General features: G+C 42.1%; 3 protein-coding genes across 3 annotated transcripts in view; all 3 read left to right on the forward strand.

Annotated features, from left to right (window-relative positions):
• The first annotated feature begins 489 nt into the window (after positions 1-489).
• LOC307042925 (uncharacterized protein) lies at positions 490-10667 on the forward strand. Its single transcript, XM_079687084.1, has 4 exons — positions 490-2537; positions 2725-2775; positions 7850-7955; positions 8029-10667. The coding sequence occupies exons 1-4, from the start codon at positions 886-888 to the stop codon at positions 9793-9795; spliced, it is 3576 nt and encodes a 1191-aa protein (XP_079543210.1). The 5' UTR covers positions 490-885; the 3' UTR covers positions 9796-10667.
• Positions 10668-11328: 661 nt separating this feature from the next.
• LOC307042926 (uncharacterized protein) lies at positions 11329-13791 on the forward strand (the record flags this gene model as incomplete). Its single annotated transcript, XM_079687085.1, has 4 exons — positions 11329-12251; positions 12356-12497; positions 12603-12675; positions 12892-13791. Exons 1-4 carry the CDS (start codon positions 11873-11875, stop codon positions 13789-13791), a joined length of 1494 nt encoding a protein of 497 aa, XP_079543211.1. The 5' UTR covers positions 11329-11872.
• A 4858-nt stretch (positions 13792-18649) lies between these two features.
• The window catches only part of LOC307042927 (uncharacterized protein), a 10786-nt gene continuing 5505 nt past the window's right edge, over positions 18650-23930 (forward strand). The window contains exons 1-2 of the mRNA XM_079687086.1: positions 18650-20533; positions 20721-20753. Coding sequence (XP_079543212.1) covers positions 18870-20533; positions 20721-20753 — 1697 coding nt within the window. The 5' untranslated portion in view covers positions 18650-18869. The remainder of the gene's footprint in view (positions 20534-20720; positions 20754-23930) is intronic.

Here is a 23930-nt window from a genome sequence, read left to right on the forward strand (position 1 = left end):
TCATACGGGCCTACAGAACGTACAGAGACTCAGATGGTAAAGACACCCCCGATGAGCTGATGGAGTTACTTGTTGCTGTCAACAGCATTCCCATTGCAAGTGCTGAATGTGAGCGCGGATTTTCTCAAATGAACTTGATTTGCACTCCCAACCGTAGCTCTTTGCTCACATCCACCATGTCATCTTTACTCTTCCTAAATCTTGTTGGACCCCCCCTGGCTAAATTCAATCCAGTCCCGTACGTGAGGTCCTGGGTGGCCAAAGGACACAGAACTGCCACAGACACACGCAGTAAAAGCAGAAAAAAAGAGATAGAGGACAATCCGGACATGCTCGTGATGTGGGGTGTTTTAAACAACTAAATATGGTGAGCAAACATACTGTCTATTAATAGGCCGCCGTGCCAATCTTTGAATAGGCCTAATAAATATTTTTTTTACACGTTAAACCTGTTGAGAAATTAATTGCTGGCTGTATACTGAAGTCCCAACTGTGGTGATGTGGGCATTTGCCTATGTTGTGCGTACTAGCCTAAACAATTATAAATTATCGTCATAACATTTATACCATGGATACTATTTGAAATTGAGGCTTGTAAGTCCCACAGCGTTGCAAGTGGACATTTTCATGTTGTTTTCAGCACCTTTTCTGTATACGTTCCGGGACCTGTACGCGTCTCGTCATCCCTGAGCTGTCATATGTACTTTGCATTCCGGCACCTTATGATTTACAAATTAAGCACTGGGTGTAACCAACATGAGGGTAAAGTACAAGAGCTGATAAGCCACATTCACTGCACACACACATGCTGTTCAGATAACCAGTCACACGAGTTTCAGCTCTCAGGAAGTGAAACTCACACACTCGCTGCTACTGAGAGGTGAAATGGCGCAGAAAGGAGTTCAGCTGGACCGGGAAACCTTCTCTTGTTCCATCTGTCTGGATCTACTGAAGGATCCGGTCACTATTCCCTGTGGACACAGCTACTGCATGAAGTGTATTAAACAGCACTGGGATGGAGAGCTAATCCACAGCTGCCCTCAGTGCAGGCAGAGCTTCACACCGAGGCCTGTCCTGCTGAAAAACACCATGTTAGCAGCTTTAGTGGAGGAGCTGAAGAAGACTGGACCCCCACCTGCTCCTGCTGATCTCTGCTATGCTGGAGCTGGAGATGTGTCCTGTGATGTCTGTACTGGGAGGAAACTGAGAGCCTGTAAGTCCTGCCTCGTGTGTCTTATATCTTACTGCAAGAAACACCTCCAGTCTCATTATGACGTAGCTCAATTAAAAAAACACAAGCTGGTGGAGCCCTCCAAGAAGCTCCAGGAGAACATCTGCTCTCGTCACGACGAGGTGATGAAGCTGTTCTGCCGCACTGATCAGCAGAGTATCTGTTATATCTGCACTATGGACGAACACAAAGGACACGACACGGTGTCAGCTGCAGCAGAGAGGACTGAGAGGCAGAGAGAGCTTGAGGGGAGTCGACTAAACATCCAGCAGAGAATCCAGGACGGAGAGAAGGAGGTGAAGCTGCTTCAGCAGGAGGTGGAGGCCGTCAATGGCTCTGCTGAGAAAGCAGTTGAGGACAGTGAGAAGATGTTCACTGAGCTGATCCGTCTCATGGAGAAAAGAAGTTCTGATGTGAAGCAGCAGCTCAGATCCCAGCAGGAGAGAGAAGTGAGTGGAGTCAGAGAGCTCCAGGAGAAGCTGGAGCAGGAGATCTCTGAGCTGAAGAGGAGAGACGCTGAGCTGAAGCTGCTGTCTCACACAGAGGACCACAAACACTTTCTGCTCAGCTACCCCTCCTCACTGCCAGCCCTCAGTGAAGCAACACACTCCTCCAGCATCAACATCCGTCCTCTGAGATACTTTGAGGACGTGACGGAGGCCCTGTCAGCAGTCAGAGACAAACTACAGGACGTCCTGAGAGAGGAATGGACAAACGTCTCACCGACTGAAGTGGATGTTTTACTGCCAGCAGCAGAGCCCACCACCAGAGCTGGGTTCTTAACATATTCACAGGAGATCACTCTGGATCCAAACACAGCAGAGACACGGCTGGTATTATCTGAGGGGAGCAGAAAAGCAACATACATGAAACAACATCAGTCTTATTCTAGTCACCCAGACAGATTCACTAGGTATCGTCAGGTCCTGAGTAGAGAGAGTCTGACTGGACGTTGTTACTGGGAGGTGGAGTGGAGAGGGAGAGGAGTTGATGTAGCAGTCGCATACAAGAATATCAGCAGAGCAGGGGATGAAAGTGGATTTGGAGAAAATGATAAATCTTGGTCCTTAGTTTGTTACCAAAACAGTTATTCATTTCTTTACAACAGCATCAACCCTCCCGTCTCAGGTCCTCCGTCCTCCAGAGTAGGAGTGTACCTGGATCACAGAGCAGGTGTTCTGTCCTTCTACAGCGTCTCTGAAACCATGACTCTCCTCCACAGAGTCCAGACCACGTTCACTCAGCCGCTACATGCTGGAGTTCGGCTTTATTATGGAGCCACTGCTGAGTTTTGTAAACTCAAATAGCCTGAAGTCCTTGGAGGAACTCTTCTACTTCTTAAACTCACCGTTTGTCCATCAGAGCTGATTGTCCATGTCTTCACTGCAGAGATCAGCTGTCAATCAAACATGATGGGATGTGCTTCAACATCTCCTCACGAGTTGTTCTGTAGATGTTGGACTTTCTTCCGGCTCCTTCCTGTGTCTGTGTAGCCATGGAGGCTGTCACTGCTCAGGAGGATCCTTGTTCACCAGAACTGATTTGTAAACTTTGCTCTAAATCTGTGTTGGATATTTCTTTAGATTCTTGTTGTTGTTTCTCTTGTAATGCACGAGTCTTCAGAGAGAAAGCAGCAGAGCTTCTTTTATTCTACACATTTTATTCTGGTTCTAAAACAACAGAGACATTTATAATCACATGTATTATTCTGACAGATTAAATGTTATTGTTGCCCAAATTAACTAACACATGAGTTCCCAGATGGTTATAACACTTATTTCATCATCACATGTTTATTTAAAATGATATTACTTCCTGTCATGATCATAATCAATAAGTACATCATTTATTATTCTGCTGTAAATAGCTTAGAGTCTTTGCCCGGGAAATACATTTTATAATATTACAGTTATTGTTTTGCAGACTAATTGTTGTTGTTGTTGTTGTTGTTATCCAAATAGAAAGTGGGTACTCTGATGTTTTATAGAACATAAGTTATCATGATAATAATCAATAAGGACATCATGTCTGATTCTGTTTGAAATAGCTGAGATGAAACACATTCATGGTGTGGAGAAAGAGAAACTGATCATGAAATCATTGAACACACTTTACTGATGGGATGTGTGATCAAATGAAATGTTTGGATCATTAATAAAGGTTTGTCTTTCAAAAACAAAAACAGGATGTTCTTCTTGTGTTATGTCCAAGGTGCCATACGAAGCTGATGGAGAACATGTGGAAGTGATCTGAGACTATAACTGAGTTTCCTCCTGAAACAAAGCACAGAGCTCCTCCTCACTCAGTCTGACCCCTCCCTCACTGAAACATCTTTGTACGCATAGCTATATATCACAGGAGGGTTGCTTTAATACACATTTACTGTCGTTGTTTAAACCTTTTCAACTTCTCTTTGAAATATTAAGCTTCATCCCTATTTGTCCTACTCTTCGAGTTTAACATTTCACTTTCAAGCTTTCAACAAAGTCAGTGCATTTGAGCTGTAACAATTCTGATTCAAAGCATTTCTCCGCTAAGTTCAGCCGTTTGTAGCTAAAAGCAGCTCCAGTCATTCAACTGTTACAATATTCAGCTTTTTCAGCTAAATTCAGCAACAAATGTGCGCAGCTTACAGCATTTGCACGCATTTTCAGCAGGAAATGCATTTCCTAGTTGTATCTTGTGCCTCTACCGTGACATGTTTCACAAAACACGTTACTTACAGATAAACAAATATAGCTGCCAGCATTAAGTGTGTTATGGCTAGAAAGGATCCGTCCAGTGTAAATATGACGTCACGTTCTCGTTGTAACTCTCGTTGTAATCGTAGCGTCTCGGAAACACATCTACAGCAGTAACTAACATGATGCAACATACACATTAATGCAGCAGCAATATTAATAGAGAAACATCAGACATAATAGTAAAACACTGCAAGGGAACATTTTATTGCACCAGGAGCTATCTTGGGACTTTGACTGCGACAACGTTGACTTGCCTGTGAATAAAAAATAAACCATAGTGTTGGTGATCTACAGTGCTGTTGTCATTCTTCTTTGAACACCAGCAAGACCGCTAACACCCTATTTCAACAATCACACTCCCTGTCATTGACATAATTAATAGATAGTTTAGCTTCTCGCCATCATTTGCTGTGGCCAACTGATGTTAACGATTGTAACTGAAAGGCTGCCTGCCAAACGTAAACATTCAGCCACGTGACATTCAGCCAAACTCTTGCGAGAGTTTTAAACAAGACGGATCCTTTCTAACCATAACCCGTTAAGTGATCACCTCTGACATGCACATTTCACTTCCTGTCTGTTTTTAAACACTGTGATTTGAACTGCATTTATTTATCGTATGTATGCAAATGTGTGTACGTATAACCATATTGCTGTTGCTGTTGATGTGTAGATATACATGGACAGGATTGCTTTTTAATTTTGCTCCTACCTGTACAATGACATTAATTGAATAGTCTCCAAAACTCAACTTTATTAACACTCAGAGTTAAATTAATTGTATAAAAACTGATATAATGGAAAAAAATAGAGCCAATTTTGAAACAAATGCAAAGGAAAAATTCTATAAATATAACAAATGACTTGAGTATATATATATTGGCATACATTTATTATCTGCAGTGTTTTGTTATGTGTGGTATCTCCCAACCTTGGCCTTGTTAAAATGTTTCTGGATAGAGTTTTACCTTTTATCATAAAGTACATTTATTCAAGTACTTTATTTAATTACAATTGCCATACTCTGTTACAGTAAAAGTCCTACATTCAAAATGTTACTCAAGTAAAAGTAGAAGTACTCAGATCTGGTACTTGAGTAAAAGTAGAAGTACTCAGAATTGTACTTGAATTCAGTATTTGAGTAAATGTACTTAGTTACTTTACACCGCTGCTGTTGGCTCAGTAAGGATTCCCAAAGATCTCGTTTTTCTTGTGCAGGCGAAAACACCTTTAGGTTTTAATATTTTCAGCGGGATTACTTCATGTTTACAGTTTATACAGAAACTACAAAAAGAATGTTCTACAGAAAAAGTCACACAGGCATAATTTTTGACACCATTTCAAAATAAAACATGGAACCACGAGGAGCTGTTAATGCGACATTTATTAAAAAAAAAAAAGAGTTGGGAGAATCAAGGCATGAGGAAGAGGAGGAGGAAGAAGAGGAGGAAATTCAGATGTCATTTACAGTTGAACTCAAAAGAAACTGTTAAACAGCAACAGTTATACACAACCATTTACACAACCTGTACAAATATTCCCGAAAAATTTGCGATTTTTAAATTCAAAATAACTTAAATAGGCTTCTATGTAAAAGTGCAAATCCTTACGCGTGGGAGAGTAACAGAACGGGTGCTTTGTGGCTGGATATAGGGAGTTAAACATGTAAGGCATCACAAACACATGTGAACCCTCTCTTCAAAGCACAGTCATATATATATTTTTAATGCATTTAATAATATACCACGCTTTCATTTACGATTGTGTCATCATGATGCCTTACATTGCATTTCCGCAGTCTTAATATTGTAATAGTGACCATGACATTTGTGTGATTTGACCGAGAGCCCTTTTCTCTCTAAACAAAAATACTAAAAAAACATTTCATTTCAGCGTCCGTAGTGTTGTCGGGCAGAAGGGGGGGGGGGGGGGGGGGGGTGAAATGTGGGGAAGTCAGCCTTACATTACACTACAGCAACGACACACTGTTTGGTAGTGTTCTCTAAATTAGCTTTAAAAAATAAAAATAAATCACAGTAACCAGAGGCCATTTTGTACACGATGAGGTGGGGCAGTAGTAGTCCATAGGTTACAGGCTGTGTGTGTGTGTGTGTGTGTGTGTGTGTGTGTGTGTGTGTGTGTGTGTGTGTGTGTGTGTGTGTGTGTGTGTGTGTGTGTGTGTGTGTGTGTGTGTGTGTGTGTGTGTGTGTGTGTCCTGGAAAGACCACATTAAATACATCTGTAAAAAGGTCATTTTTAGGTGAGTACACTCAAATGTGTTTGTGATTATGAACTCTACATGGTCCAAGGGTTTCTCCACAAGTCAAACAGTCTATGAATCCACCTGCTATAATAATATATCGACATTGTCATCGAGCCAAATCACGTGCTGAAGAGTAAATATTAATTATTACCTTTAAAAAAAGAATTGTTAAATAAGACTGAGGCACTGTTTATGTGCACAAACAATCCTGAAATTAAATACGGGGTAAAATCCCAAATTGTGATTGAATATTATATCAAATGTTTGTTTCTTGTCTTAAAAGAATTATGCCCTCATATTTGTATGTTGTGCCCCTAGATGTTTACATGCTTTAATGTTCAGCAAGCCCAAATGTATCCCTCTTTTCACCCTCCGTCTGAAACCAGAGCCCAGTCTGCTCTGATTGCTGAGCTGGCTGGCTCTGATGTGATTGGTTCTTAGAGATGTCCCGCCCCCTTAGTCTATCATGCACAATGTGTTGGAGTAAACAAAGGAGTCCAATTGAGGGGACACAGGGATTTTAGCCTCTGCAGACCATTGACATGCACAGAAACCTATAGAACACATAACAGTCAAGGGTAACCCCCCAAAAAAGCATAATAGGGCCTCTTTAAATATGTGTCTTGTTGTTGTGATGCAAGGAAAAAATCTGACTGGCGTGTTTGTGTGTGTGTGTGTGTGTGTGTGTGTGTGTGTGTGTGTGTGTGTGTGTGTGTGTGTGTGTGTGTGTGTGTGTGTGTGTGTGTAGGGGTTTTGCACAAGTCACAAGGCATGAGACGACAGACTGTTAATGCTGATACTTCATAGTCTCTACAAGCAGGGGGAGGGGGGGGGATTCTTCACATGCGTCTGTATTAACATGCAGCCGATGCAAAAAATAAAATAAGAGTGTCTTCATAACCAAGAGTATTATACAGCACATCTGCTCATGAAGCACTGGGCACCACGGGACCTACTGGACTGGAGACTGGAAATGTGTTGGCTGGATGAAAGGTGTTTAGGCATTTGCAACACAAAGGAGAAATAGTCCTTTTCGTGTGTGTGTGTGTGTGTGTGTGTGTGTGTGTGTGTGTGTGTGTGTGTGTGTGTGTGTGTGTGTGTGTGTGTGTGTGTGTGTGTGTGTGTGTGTGTGTGTGTGTGTGTGTGTGTGTGTGTGTGTGTGTGTGTGTGTGTGTGTGTGTGTATTATAGCCTACTGGCCGTAGTATAAGGTGTACACATTTTGAGCCCCACTAGTTAACTAGTTCTGCTTCTTTTTTGTAACTAGTTAACTAGTCAGAGCTTTTGCAGCGCACTAGTTAACTTGTAAGATTTTTAGTGTCGCTAGTACGGTCAGAGGGTCACTAGTTCATCAAAAAGCTTACATGTTGGGACTTTGATGCTACTAGTGCTGCTCCTGGCGTAACTAGTAAGGCCTATGTGGTAATTAGTCAGACAAAAGTGCCACTAGTTGCTGAAAAAGAGTGACTGGTATAATGTTTTATTTAACTAGTAAAGCAGAGTGTCAAACTAGTGACCATATCTAACAAGTGAAATCAAAGAGCCAACTAGAGTAGGCAGCTGCCGTCTGATATCAAGGATATGGAATAAATACTCAAATGGCCATATGTAGGTCAGAGTCTGAGCGCTGCTCCTCCTTCTGGAATGAGTCAGAGTTTGATAAGCCCTCCCTCTTCTTCCTGCTCTCAGACACAGCCAGCTCCACTCTGTACTTCCTGGTTCCTCCCCTTCAGATCCACACTGAGGAGGAGGGGTGTAACCAACATGTGGGTAAAGTACAAGAGCTGATAGGCCACATTCACTGCACACACACATGCTGTTCAGATAACCAGCCACACTAGTTTCAGCTTTCAGGAAGTGAAACTCACACACTCGCTGCTACTGAGAGGTGAAATGGCGCAGAAAGGAGTTCAGCTGGACCGGGAACTGTTATCTTGTTCCATCTGTCTGGATCTACTGAAGGATCCGGTGACCACTTCCTGTGGACACAGCTACTGCATGAAGTGTATTAAAGGCTTCTGGGACGGAGAGGATGAGAAGAAGATCCACAGCTGCCCTCAGTGCAGGCAGAGCTTCACACCGAGGCCTGTCCTGCTGAAAAACACCATGTTAGCAGCTTTAGTGGAGGAGCTGAAGAAGACTGGACCCCCACCTGCTCCTGCTGATCTCTGCTATGCTGGAGCTGGAGACGTGGCCTGTGATGTCTGTACTGGGAGGAAACTGATAGCCTGTAAGTCCTGCCTCGTGTGTCTTATATCTTACTGCAAGAAACACCTCCAGTCTCATTATAACGTAGCTCAATTAAAAAAACACAAGCTGGTGGAGCCCTCCAAGAAGCTCCAGGAGAACATCTGCTCTCGTCACGACGAGGTGATGAAGCTGTTCTGCCGCACTGATCAGCTGAGTATCTGTTATATCTGCACTATGGACGAACACAAAGGACACGACACGGTGTCAGCTGCAGCAGAGAGGACTGAGAGGCAGAGAGAGCTGGAGGGGAGTCGACTAAACATCCAGCAGAGAATCCAGGACGGAGAGAAGGAGGTGAAGCTGCTTCAGCAGGAGGTGGAGGCCGTCAATGGCTCTGCTGATAAAGCAGTGGAGGGCAGTGAGAAGATGTTCACTGAGCTGATCCGTCTCATGGAGAAAAGAAGCTCTGATGTGAAGCAGCAGCTCAGATCCCAGCAGGAGAGAGAAGTGAGTGGAGTCAGAGAGCTCCAGGAGAAGCTGGAGCAGGAGATCTCTGAGCTGAAGAGGAGAGACGCTGAGCTGAAGCTGCTGTCTCACACAGAGGACCACAACCACTTTCTGCTCAGCTACCCCTCCTCACTGCCAGCCCTCAGTGAAGCTCCACACTCCTCCAGCATCAACATCCGTCCTCTGAGCTACTTTGAGGACGTGACGGCGGCCCTGTCAGCAGTCAGAGACAAACTACAGGACCTCCTGAGAGAGGAATGGACAAACGTCTCACCGACTGAAGTGGAGGTTTTACTGCCAGCAGCAGAGCCCACCACCAGAGCTGGGTTCTTAACATATTCACAGGAGATCACTCTGGATCCAAACACAGCACACAGACAGCTGCTATTATCTGAGGGGAGCAGAAAAGCAACACACATGAAACAACATCAGTCTTATTCTCGTCACCCAGACAGATTCACTGGGTATCGTCAGGTCCTGAGTAGAGAGAGTCTGACTGGACGTTGTTACTGGGAGGTGGAGCGGAGAGGGAGAGGAGTTGATGTAGCAGTCGCATACAAGAATATCAGCAGAGCAGGGTGGGAAAGTTTATTTGGATACAATGATAAATCTTGGTCCTTAGTTTGTGACCAAAACAGTTATTCATTTCTTTACAACAGTATCAGCACTCCCGTCTCAGGTCCTCCGTCCTCCAGAGTAGGAGTGTACCTGGATCACAGAGCAGGTGTTCTGTCCTTCTACAGCGTCTCTGAAACCATGACTCTCCTCCACAGAGTCCAGACCACGTTCACTCAGCCGCTACATGCTGGAGTTTATCTTTATGGTTATGGAGATACTGCTGAGTTTTGTAAACTCAAATAGCCTGAAGTCCTTGGAGGAACTCTTCTACTTCTTAAACTCACCGTGTGTCCATCAGAGCTGATTGTCCATGTCTTCACTGCAGAGATCAGCTGTCAATCAAACATGATGGGATGTGCTTCAACATCTTCTCACGAGTTGTTCTGTAGATGTTGGACTTTCTTCCGGCTCCTTCCTGTGTCTGTGTAGCCATGGAGGCTGTCACTGCTCAGGAGGATCCTTGTTCACCTGAACTGATTTGTAAACTTTGCTCTAAATCTGTGTTGGATATTTCTTTTGATTCTTGTTGTTGTTTCTCTTGTAATGCACGAGTCTTCAGAGAGAAAGCAGCAGAGCTTCTTTTATTCTACACATTTTATTCTGGTTCTAAAACAACAGAGACATTTATAATCACATGTATTATTCTGACAGATTAAATGTTATTGTTGCCCAAATTAACTAACACATGAGTTCCCAGATGGTTATAACACTTATTTCCTCATCACATGTTTATTTAAAATGATATTACTTACCGTCATGATCATAATCAATAAGTACATCATTTATTATTCTGCTGTAAATAGCTTCGAGTCTTTGCTCGGGAAATACATTTTATAATATTACAGTTATTGTTTTGCAGACTAATTGTTGTTGTTGTTGTTGTTGTCCAAATAGAAAGTGGGTACTCTGATGTTTTATAGAACATAACTTATCATGATAATAATCAATAAGAACATCATGTCTGGTTCTGTTTGAAATAGCTGAGATGAAACACATTCATGGTGTGGATAAAGAGAAACTGATCATGAAATCATTGAACACACTTTACTGATGGGATGTGTGATCAAATGAAATGTTTGGATCATTAATAAAGGTTTGTCTTTCAAAAACAAAAACAGGATGTTCTTCTTGTGTTATGTCCAAGGTGCCATACGAAGCTGATGGAGAACATGTGGAAGTGATCTGAGACTAAAACTGAGTTTCCTCCTGAAACAAAGCACAGAGCTCCTCCTCACTCAGTCTGACCCCTCCCTCACTGAAACATCTTTGTACGCATAGCTATATATCACAGGAGGGTTGCTTTAATACACATTTACTGTCGTTGTTTAAACCTTTTCAACTTCTCTTTGAAATATTAAGCTTCATCCCTATTTGTCCTACTCTTCCAGTTTAACATTTCACTTTCAAGCTTACAACAAAGTCAGTGCATTTGAGCTGTAACAATTCTGATTCAAAGCATTTCTCCGCTAAGTTCAGCCGTTTGTAGCTAAAAGCAGCTACAGTCATTCAACTGTTACAATATTCAGCTTTTTCAGCTAAATTCAGCAACAAATGTGCGCAGCTTACAGCATTTGCACGCATTTTCAGCAGGAAATGCATTTCCTAGTTGTATCTTGTGCCTCTACCGTGACATGTTTCACAAAACACGTTACTTACAGATAAACAAATATAGCTGCCAGCATTAAGTGTGTTATGGCTAGAAAGGATCCGTCCAGTGTAAATATGACGTCACGTTCTCGTTGTAACTCTCGTTGTAATCGTAGCGTCTCGGAAACACATCTACAGCAGTAGGGGAGAGCGGGGTAATGTGGGACACCGGGTAATGTGAGACACCCGCTGTAACTAGGCAAAGAAACAAATTTGCGGTCATGTGACCATAATGTTTTCAACCCCTTCCCACCCCCCACTTGTCATGAAGGAGAAGTTGGTGCTGGTTCTGTGGTAAGTATTTTTTTTCACAAAAATGTGTTTGTTGCATGTAAAAGTAAATTTTCTTACTGCGAACGTAATCAACTGTAGTATCAAAGCAAATTGATTCAGGTTGAAAAACTTATATCATACATGTTGATGAACTTCCAACATATAAAACCATGTGATTGATGCTAGTTAAAGATTAGCCTGAATTGCCTAGAGATGTTGTTTTTTCTAAAATGGTGGCTGTGGGGTAAAGTGAGACAGATGCTGTGGGGTAAAGTGAGACAGTGTCTCACTTTACCCCGACATGAAGCACAAGTTAAGTTTAGTCTTATATATATTTTAGTCTAATATTACAATACATATGTTTTAATTTTAATGTCATAAACATTGTAGAAAAGTCATCATGCCAAGACGATACATCAGGACGACATCTTGGGGCCAAACACCCCTCACAGAGATGGAGAGTGCAGCTGCAGAGGTCATGCAAGGAAAGAAGTCCTTAAGACAAGCAGGAAAGGAACGAAATATCGACAAGACAACCCTCCAAAGATTCATTAAGAAAATAGAGAAAGGGAGAGTTAAATCAGTAGCCTGGGGTGCAGTAGCTGAGGCAAAAAGAATACTGACAGATGAGATGGAGGAGGAGCTTGCCCAACATTTAAAACAACTGGCTGACCAGTTCCATGGCCTTGCTCCAGTTAAGTGCCGTGAACTGGCATTTGAATATGCAGACAAAAACCATATCCCTGTCCCTGCCAATTGGATGGAGAAACAATGTGCAGGTAGGCTAGGGTGCGCAAGAGATCACATGATTCTGTAGGTCAACTTAGGCCAACTGATCTTGCCACAAAGCTTATCTTATAATAACGAATTGTCCACTCTTTAGGAGTAGAGTGGTTTGGCAGCTTTCTAGCCCGTCGCCATCTCTCTGTCCGAACTCCGGAGGCAACATCCCTGGGAAGGGCTACAGCCTTCAATAAGACTACAGTGGGGGAGTTCTTTACAAATCTGGCTGTAGTGATGGACAGGTGACAGAATTAATTCTTTAGTTGCAAATGTTTTATGGAGGCTTTACCTGTAAGATTTGGTTTTGATTCTGATAAGGTTCTTCCCTTGCCTCTCTTCTTTAACAGACACACATTTCCTCCACACATGATTTACAATGTGGATGAAACAGGCGTCTTTACAGTACAAAAGCCACGGCAGGTAAGCTACTAGAGAGCAGCAGACTGATACTGAGTGGCTTGTGATAATGACCAGCTAGCTATTGGCAGAATGCTGAAACTAATGCTATTAGTAATGTTGTGAGCCTGTGAACTAGAAAAAAATGAATGGACTGCAACAAAATAAAATGTACCTTTAGACCAATAGTAGCCTACTGATTGCACATGCCATTGATTCTAAACTTTCTACTTGATTCAGGTTGTGACAGAGAAAGGGAAAAAGCAAGTTGGTTCTATCACATCAGCTGAGAGAGGAGAACTGGTGACTGTGGTGTGTGCAGTGAATGCTGCTGGGAATGCCATACCTCCCATGTTTGTCTTCCCCAGAGTTAGGTTTAAGGACGACTTCATGATAGGAGCACCTCCAGGAGCCAAAGGTGCCTCCACCAGAACAGGATGGATGAACGAAGACACCTGGCCTGAGTTCCTCGATCACTTGATAAAGCACACTAAGTGCACTCCTGACCATCCCATGCTGCTAATCCTGGATAATCTGAGAGCTCACATCTCACTCAAGGCAGTGGAGAAAGCAAAGAGTAATGGTATTGTTCTGCTCACCCTCCCACCCCACACATCCCATCGCTTGCAGCCTCTCGACGTGACGGTGTATGGCCCGTTCAAGACCCTATACAGCCGAGCTCTTGATGGGTGGATGAGATCTAACCCTGGCAAAACAGTCTCCATCTATCAGATTGCAGGATTTGTGAACGAGGCCTTCTTGTCAGCAGTGACACACGCAATATCACCTCTGGCTTCAAGTCCACTGGGATCTTCCCATATAACAGAGATATTTTCCCTGAGGAGGCGTTTGCACCATCCATGGTGTCAGACCGGCCAAACCCTGAGCTGCGGCCTGCATCCACTGGTCCATCCACTTCAGATGATCCGGATGGTCCACGGCCTGCAGATTATCCACCCCCTGCAGATGAACCACCTGCTGCAGATGCTATTCCACTCGCTGATGCTATTCCATCCACTTTGCATGGTCCACATGGATGTGCCTCGCCAGCTGTCTCACGATCTGGATATGTGTCTCCTCAGGAAATCATACCACTTTCAAAATGTCCCCCCAGAGGACAAACAAAACGAAAGTGTGTGAAGACAGCCATCTTAACAGATACTCCAGAGAAGCAAATCATAGAACAGGCTTATGAAGAGAGACAAAAGAAACTGGCAGGGAAAAAGCAAAATAGCAAAGAAAAGGGAAAACCGAAAAAGAAGGCACCCAAGAAGAAAATCATAGATAGCAGCTCGGAGGAGAGTGATGACCCTGTCCCATTTGAGGATGATTTTGAGAGCTCTGAAGATGAGAGGAGTGACCCCGGAAACAAAGATCTGTCCGTGGGTGACTTCGTCCTCGTCAACTTTGCCACAAAACACCGAAGTATCCGTTATGTTGGCATGGTTGAGAAGGTTGAGGGGGACGAAATACTAACCCAATTCCTCAGAAAAACCCAGGGAAACAACAGAGAGTGGGAGAGACCCACGTTTGCTATGAAAGAAAAGGATGTGGCACATGTTCCTAAAGGTGATGTGGTGAAGAAGCTGCCTCAACCTAATAGGCCTGGAGGAACAACACGGAGAGAGCAACTCTTCACCTTTCCCTGTAACCTTCAGGGCTGGAATGTAGAGTAGGCCTTGTTTAAATATGCGGCTGATGTTCATATCATATCGTGTTCTAATCTAACTGGTTAAATGGTTAATTGAATGTTTATTAAAGCACTTTGAAATATATTATGTTGTATTTGACTTTGTTTGGAGTTACTTTGTTTAAAAAATGTGCTAAATTGACCAATCCCCATGATTATGTTGCGCATCCGACATTAGTTTTGGAATGTGTGGTTGTCAATCTATCTGTCAGGATTCTAACTGTTACAACATGTGTTGTTTTGGTAGTTTAAAAGTGGAAAAGGTAAGTGGTTCACTTTACCCCCTTGATTTCTCTAGTCTGTCTCAGTTCACCCCTTAGCTGGGGTAAAGTGAGACACAAGACCACTTTTTAAAAAACAATCATATTTTCACTGCCCTTTGTCCTGAAGACATTCTGATCATTTCCAGTGCTAGGAAACATCCTGAATTAATGGGAAATGTGTAAATTTTACTGATATATCATTTTAGCTCGCCTACAGGAGAGCAAATGTAAAAAATGTCTCACATTACCCCGCTCTCCCCTAACATGATGCAACATACACATTAATGCAGCAGCAGCAATATTAATAGAGAAACATCAGACATAATAGTAAAACACTGCAAGGGAACATTTTATTGCACCAGGAGCTATCTTGGGACTTTGACTGCGACAACGTTGACTTGCCTGTGAATAAAAAATAAACCATAGTGTTGGTGATCTACAGTGCTGTTGTCATTCTTCTTTGAACACCAGCAAGACCGCTAACACCCTATTTCAACAATCACACTCCCTATCATTGACATAATAGATAGTTTAGCTTCTCGCCATCATTTGCTGTGGCCAACTGATGTTAACGATCGTAACTGAAAGGCTGCCTGCCAAACGTAGACATTCAGCCAAACTCTCGCGAGAGTTTTACACAAGACGGATCCTTTCTAACCATAACCCGTTAAGTGATCACCTCTGATATGCACATTTCACTTCCTGTCTGTTTTTAAACACTGTGATTTGAACTGCATTTATTTATCGTATGTATGCAAATGTATGTACGTATAACCATATTGCTGTTGCTGTTGATGTGAAGATATACACGGACAGGATTGCTTTTCATTTTGCTCCTACCTGTACAATGACATTAACAGAACAGTCTCCACAACTCAACTTTATTAACACTCAGAATGAAAATAATTGTATAAAAACTGATATAATGGAAAAAAATAGAGCCAATTTTGAAAACAAATGCAAAGGAAACATTCTATAAATATAACAAATGACTTGAGTATATATATATATATTGGCATACATTTATTATCTGCAGTGTTTTGTTATGTGTGGTATCTCCCAACCTTGGCCTTGTTAAAATGTTTCTGGATAGATGTTTACCTTTTATCATAAAGTACATTTATTCAAGTACTTTATTTAATTACAATTGCCATACTCTGTTACAGTAAAAGTCCTGCATTCAAAATGTTACTCAAGTAAAAGTAGAAGTACTCAGATCTGGTACTTGAGTAAAAGTAGAAGTACTCAGAATTGTACTTGAGTTCAGTACTTGAGTAAATGTACTTAGTTACTTTACACCGCTGTTGTTGGCTCAGTAAGGATTCCCAAAGATCTCGTTTTTCTTCTGCAGGCGAAAACACCTTTAGGCTTTAATATTTTCAGCGGGATTACTTCATGTTTACAGTTTATACAGAAACTACAAAAAGAACATTCTACAGAAAAAGTCACACAGGCATAATTTTTGACACCATTTCAAAATAAAACATGGAACCACGAGGAGCTGTTAATGCGACATTTATTAAAAAAAAAAAAAGAGTTGGGAGAATCAAGGCATGAGGAAGAGGAAGAGGAAGAAGAGGAGGAAATTCAGATGTCATTTACAGTTGAACTCAAAAGAAACTGTTAAACAGCAACAGTTATACACAACCATTTACACAACCTGTACAAATATTCCCGAAAAATTTGCGATTTTTAAATTCAAAATAACTTAAATAGGCTTCTATGTAAAAGTGCAAATCCTTACGCGTGGGAGAGTAACAGAACGGGTGCTTTGTGGCTGGATATAGGGAGTTAAACATGTAAGGCATCACAAACAAATGTGAACCCTCTCTTCAAATCACAGTCATATATATATTTTTAATGCATTTAATATACCACGCTTTCATTTACGATTGTGTCATCATGATGCCTTACATTGCATTTCCGCAGTCTTAATATTGTAATAGTGACCATGACATTTGTGTGATTTGACCGAGAGCCCTTTTCTCTCTAAACAAAAATACACAAAAAACATTTCATTTCAGCGTCCGTAGTGTTGTCGGGCAGAAGGGGGGGGGGGGGGGGGGGGGGGGGTGAAATGTGGGGAAGTCAGCCTTACATTACATTACAGCAACGACACACTGTTTGGTAGTGTTTTCTAAATTAGCTTTAAAAAATAAAAATAAATCACAGTAACCAGAGGCCATTTTGTACACGATGAGGTGGGGCAGTAGTAGTCCATAGGTTACAGGCTGTGTGTGTGTGTGTGTGTGTGTGTGTGTGTGTGTGTGTGTGTGTGTGTGTGTGTGTGTGTGTGTGTGTGTGTGTGTGTGTATGTGTGTGTGTGTGTGTGTGTGTGTCCTGGAAAGACCACATTAAATACATCTGTAAAAAGGTCATTTTTAGGTGAGTACACTCAAATGTGTTTGTGATTATGAACTCTACATGGTCCATGGGTTTCTCCACAAGTCAAACAGTCTATGAATCCACCTGCTATAATAATATATCGACATTGTCATCGAGCCAAATCACGTGCTGAAGAGTAAATATTAATGATTACCTTTAAAAAAAGAATTGTTAAATAAGACTGAGGCACTCTTTATGTGCACAAACAATCCTGAAATTAAATACGGGGTAAAATCCCAAATTGTGATTGAATATTATATCAAATGTTTGTTTCTTGTCTTAAAAGAATTATGCCCTCATATTCGTATGTTGTGCCCCTAGATGTTTACATGCTTTAATGTTCAGAAAGCCCAAATGTATCCCTCTTTTCACCCTCCGTCTGAAACCAGAGCCCAGTGTGCTCTGATTGCTGAGCTGGCTGGCTCTGATGTGATTGGTTCTTAGAGATGTCCCGCCCCCTTAGTCTATCATGCACAATGTGTTGGAGTAAACAAAGGAGTCCAATTGAGGGGACACAGGGATTTTAGCCTCTGCAGACCATTGACATGCACAGAAACCTATAGAACACATAACAGTCAAGGGTAACCCCCCCAAAAAAGCATAATAGGGCCTCTTTAAATATGTGTCTTGTTGTTGTGATGCAAGGAAAAAAAATCTGACTGGCGTGTGTGTGTGTGTGTGTGTGTGTGTGTGTGTGTGTGTGTGTGTGTGTGTGTGTGTGTGTGTGTGTGTGTGTGTGTGTGTGTGTGTGTGTGTGTGTGTGTGTGTGTAGGGGTTTTGCACAAGTCACAAGGCATGAGACGACAGACTGTTAATGCTGATACTTCATAGTCTCTACAAGCAGGGGGAGGGGGGGGGATTCTTCACATGCGTCTGTATTAACATGCAGCCGATGCAAAAAATAAAAATAAGAGTGTCTTCATAACCACGAGTATTATACAGCACCTCTGCTCATGAAGCACTGGGCACCACGGGACCTACTGGACTGGAGACTGGAAATGTGTTGGCTGGATGAAAGGTGTTTAGGCATTTGCAACACAAAGGAGAAATAGTCCTTTTCGTGTGTGTGTGTGTGTGTGTGTGTGTGTGTGTGTGTGTGTGTGTGTGTGTGTGTGTGTGTGTGTGTGTGTGTGTGTCTGTGTGTGTGTGTGTGTGTGTGTGTGTGTGTGTGTGTGTATTATAGCCTACTGGCCGTAGTATAAGGTGTACACATTTTGAGCCCCACTAGTTAACTAGTTCTGCTTCTTTTTTGTAACTAGTTAACTAGTCAGAGCTTTTGCAGCGCACTAGTTAACTTGTAAGATTTTTAGTGTCGCTAGTACGGTCAGAGGGTCACTAGTTCATCAAAAAGCTTACATGTTGGGACTTTGATGCTACTAGTGCTGCTCCTGGCGTAACTAGTAAGGCCTATGTGGTAACTAGTCAGACAAAAGTGCCACTAGTTGCTGAAAAAGAGTGACTAGTATAATGTTTTATTTAACTAGTAAAGCAGAGTGTCAAACTAGTGACCAAGTGACAAGTGAAATCAAAGAGCCAACTGTAGGCGGCTGCCGTCTGATATCAAGGATATGGAATAAATACTCAAATGACCATATGTAGGTCAGAGTCTGAGCGCTGCTCCTCCTTCTGGAATGAGTCAGAGTTTGATAAGCCCTCCCTCTTCTTCCTGCTCTCAGACACAGCCAGCTCCACTCTGTACTTCCTGGTTCCTCCCCTTCAGAGCCACACTGAGGAGGAGGGGTGTAACCAACATGTGGGTAAAGCACGAGAGCTGATAGGCCACATTCACTGCACACACACATGCTGTTCAGATAACCTGTCACACTAGTTTCATATCTCAGGAAGTGAAACTCACACACTCGCTGCTACTGAGAGGTGAAATGGCGCAGAAAGGAGTTCAGCTGGACCGGGAAATGTTATCTTGTTCCATCTGTCTGGATCTACTGAAGGATCCGGTGGCTACTCCCTGTGGACACAGCTACTGCATGAAGTGTATTAAAGGCTTCTGGGACGGAGAGGATGAGAAGAAGATCCACAGCTGCCCTCAGTGCAGGCAGAGCTTCACACCGAGGCCTGTCCTGCTGAAAAACACCATGTTAGCAGCTTTAGTGGAGGAGCTGAAGAAGACTGGACCCCCACCTGCTCCTGCTGATCTCTGCTATGCTGGAGCTGGAGATGTGGCCTGTGATTTCTGCACTGGGAGGAAACTGAGAGCCTGTAAGTCCTGCCTCGTGTGTCTGGCCTCTTACTGTGACCAACACCTCCAGCCTCATTATGAATCACCTGTCTTTAAAAAACACAAGCTGGTGGAGCCCTCCAAGAAGCTCCAGGAGAACATCTGCTCTCGTCACGACGAGGTGATGAAGCTGTTCTGCCGCACTGATCAGCAGAGTATCTGTTATATCTGCTCTGTGGACGAACACAAAGGACACAACACGGTGTCAGCTGCAGCAGAGAGGACTGAGAGGCAGAGAGAGCTGGAGGGGAGTCGACTAAACATCCAGCAGAGAATCCAGGACGGAGAGAAGGAGGTGAAGCTGCTTCAGCAGGAGGTGGAGGCCGTCAATGGCTCTGCTGAGAAAGCAGTGGAGGACAGTGAGAAGATGTTCACTGAGCTGATCCGTCTCATGGAGAAAAGAAGCTCTGATGTGAAGCAGCAGCTCAGATCCCAGCAGGAGAGAGAAGTGAGTGGAGTCAGAGAGCTCCAGGAGAAGCTGGAGCAGGAGATCTCTGAGCTGAAGAGGAGAGACGCTGAGCTGAAGCTGCTGTCTCACACAGAGGACCACAACCACTTTCTGCTCAGCTACCCCTCCTCACTGCCAGCCCTCAGTGAAGCTACACACTCCTCCAGCATCAACATCCGTCCTCTGAGATACTTTGAGGACGTGACGGCGGCCCTGTCAGCAGTCAGAGACAAACTACAGGACGTCCTGAGAGAGGAATGGACAAACGTCTCACCGACTGAAGTGGATGTTTTACTGCCAGCAGCAGAGCCCACCACCAGAGCTGGGTTCTTAACATATTCACAGGAGATCACTCTGGATCCAAACACAGCACGCACACAGGTGGTATTATCTGAGGGGAGCAGAAAAGCAACACACATGAAACAACATCAGTCTTATTCTAGTCACCCTGACAGATTCACTAGGTATCGTCAGGTCCTGAGTAGAGAGAGTCTGACTGGACGTTGTTACTGGGAGGTGGAGTGGAGAGGGAGAGGAGTTGATGTAGCAGTCTCATACAAGAATATCAGCAGAGCAGGGGAGGAAAGTGGATTTGGACTCAATGAAAAATCTTGGTCCTTAGAGTGTAACCAAAACAGTTATTCATTTCTTTACAACAGTATCATCACTCCCGTCTCAGGTCCTCCGTCCTCCAGAGTAGGAGTGTACCTGGATCACAGAGCAGGTGTTCTGTCCTTCTACAGCGTCTCTGAAACCATGACTCTCCTCCACAGAGTCCAGACCACGTTCACTCAGCCGCTACATGCTGGAGTTTATCTTTATGGTTATGGAGACACTGCTGAGTTTTGTAAACTCAAATAGCCTGAAGTCCTTGGAGGAACTCTTCTACTTCTTAAACTCACCGTGTGTCCATCAGAGCTGATTGTCCATGTCTTCACTGCAGAGATCAGCTGTCAATCAAACATGATGGGATGTGCTTCAACATCTTCTCACGAGTTGTTCTGTAGATGTTGGACTTTCTTCCGGCTCCTTCCTGTGTCTGTGTAGCCATGGAGGCTGTCACTGCTCAGGAGGATCCTTGTTCACCTGAACTGATTTGTAAACTTTGCTCTAAATCTGTGTTGGATATTTCTTTTGATTCTTGTTGTTGTTTCTCTTGTAATGCACAAGTCTTCAGAGAGAAAGCAGCAGAGCTTCTTTTATTGGACACATTTTATTCTGGTTCTAAAACAACAGAGACATTTATAATCACATGTATTATTCTGACAGGTTAAATGTTATTGTTGCCCAAATTAACTAACACATGAGTTCCCAGATGGTTATAACACTTATTTCATCATCACATGTTTATTTAAAATGATATTACTTCCTGTCATGATCATAATCAATAAGTACATCATTTATTATTCTGCTGTAAATAGCTTAGAGTCTTTGCCCGGGAAATATATTGTCTACTATTACAGTTATTGTTTTGCAGACTAATTGTTGTTGTTGTTGTTGTTGTTGTCCAAATAGAAAGTGGGCACTCTGATGTTTTATAGAACATAAGTTATCATGATAATAATCAATAAGGACATCATGTCTGATTCTGTTTGAAATAGCTGAGATGAAACACATTCATGGTGTGGAGAAAGAGAAACTGATCATGAAATCATTGAACACACTTTACTGATGGGATGTGTGATCAAATGAAATGTTTGGATCACTAATAAAGGTTTGTCTTTCAAAAACAAAAACAGGATGTTCTTCTTGTGTTATGTCCAAGGTGCCATACGAAGCTGATGGAGAACATGTGGAAGTGATCTGAGACTAAAACTGAGTTTCCTCCTGAAACAAAGCACAGAGCTCCTCCTCACTCAGTCTGACCCCTCCCTCACTGAAACATCTTTGTACTCATAGCTATATCACAGGAGGGTTGCTTTAATACACATTTACTGTAGTTGTTTAAACCTTTTCAACTTCTCTTTGAAATATTAAGCTTCATCCCTATTTGTCCTACTCTTCCAGTTTAACATTTCACTTTCAAGCTTTCAACAAAGTCAGTGCATTTGAGCTGTAACAATTCTGATTCAAAACATTTCTCCGCTAAGTTCAGCCGTTTGTAGCTAAAAGCAGCTACAGTCATTCAACTGTTACAATATTCAGCTTTTTCAGCTAAATTCAGCAACAAATGTGCGCAGCTTACAGCATTTGCAAGCATTTTCAGCAGGAAATGCATTTCCTAGTTGTATCTTGTGCCTCTACCGTGACATGTTTCACAAAACACGTTACTTACAGATAAACAAATATAGCTGCCAGCGTTAAGTGGGTTATGGCTAGAAAGGATCCGTCTTGTGTAAATATGACGTGACGTTCTCGTTGTAACTCTCGTTGTAATCGGAGCGGCTCGGAAACACATCTACAGCAGTAACTAACATGATGCAACATACACATTAATGCAGCAGCAATATTAATAGAGAAACATCAGACATAATAGTAAAACACTGCAAGGGAACATTTTATTGCACCAGGAGCTATCTTGGGACTTTGACTGCGACAACGTTGACTTGCCTGTGAATAAAAAATAAACCATAGTGTTGGTGATCTACAGTGCTGTTGACATTCTTCTTTGAACATCAGCAAGACCGCTAACACCCTAATTCAACAATCACACTCCCTGTCATTAACATAATTAATAGATAGTTTAGCTTCTCGCCATCATTTGCTGTGGCCCACTGATGTTAACGATCGTAACTGAAAGGCTGCCTGCCAAACGTAAACATTCAGCCACGTGACATTCAGCCAAACTCTCGCGAGAGTTTTACACAAGACGGATCCTTTCTAACCATAACCCGTTAAGTGATCACCTCTGACATGCACATTTCACTTCCTGTCTGTTTTTAAACACTGTGATTTGAACTGCATTTATTTATCGTATGTATGCAAATGTGTGTACGTATAACCATATTGCTGTTGCTGTTGATGTGTAGATATACACGGACAGGATTGCTTTTTTAATTTTGCTCCTACCTGTACAATGACATTAATAGAATAGTCTCCAAAACTCAACTTTATTAACACTCAGAATTAAATTAATTGTATAAAAACTGATATAATGGAAAAAAATAGAGCCAATTTTGAAACAAATGCAAAGGAAAAATTCTATAAATATAACAAATGACTTGACTATATATATATATATATTGGTATACAATTATTATCTGTAGTGTTTTGTTATGTGTGGTATCTCCCAACCTTGGCCTTGTTAAAATGTTTCTGGATAGATTTTTACCTTTTATCATAAAGTACATTTATTCAAGTACTTTATTTAACTACAATTGCCATACTCTGTTACAGTAAAAGTCCTGCATTCAAAATGTTACTCAAGTAAAAGTAGAAGTACTCAGAATTGTACTTGAATTCAGTATTTGAGTAAATGTACTTAGTTACTTTACACCGCTGCTGTTGGCTCAGTAAGGATTCCCAAAGATCTCGTTTTTCTTCTGCAGGCGAAAACACCTTTAGGCTTTAATATTTTCAGCGGGATTACTTCCTGTTTACAGTTTATACAGAAACTACAAAAAGAACATTCTACAGAAAAAGTCACACAGGCATAATTTTTGACACCATTTCAAAATAAAACATGGAACCACGAGGAGCTGTTAATGCGACATTTATTTAAAAAAAAAAAGAGTTGGGAGAATCAAGGCATGAGGAAGAGGAGGAGGAAGAAGAGGAGGAAATTCAGATGTCATTTACAGTTGAACTCAAAAGAAACTGTTAAACAGCAACAGTTATACACAACCATTTACACAACCTGTACAAATATTCCCGAAAAATTTGCGATTTTTAAATTCAAAATAACTTAAATAGGCTTCTATGTAAAAGTGCAAATCCTTACGCGTGGGAGAGTAACAGAACGGGTGCTTTGTGGCTGGATATAGGGAGTTAAACATGTAAGGCATCACAAACACATGTGAACCCTCTCTTCAAAGCACAGTCATATATATATTTTTAATGCATTTAATATACCACGCTTTCATTTACGATTGTGTCATCATGATGCCTTACATTGCATTTCCGCAGTCTTAATATTGTAATAGTGACCATGACATTTGTGTGATTTGACCGAGAGCCCTTTTCTCTCTAAACAAAAATACTAAAAAAACATTTCATTTCAGCGTCCGTAGTGTTGTCGGGCAGAAGGGGGGGGGGGGGTGAAATGTGGGGAAGTCAGCCTTACATTACATTACAGCAACGACACACTGTTTGGTAGTG

Source organism: Notothenia rossii, assembly GCF_949606895.1.
Source record: "Notothenia rossii genome assembly, chromosome: 6".
Taxonomy (NCBI): Eukaryota; Metazoa; Chordata; class Actinopteri; order Perciformes; family Nototheniidae; genus Notothenia; species Notothenia rossii.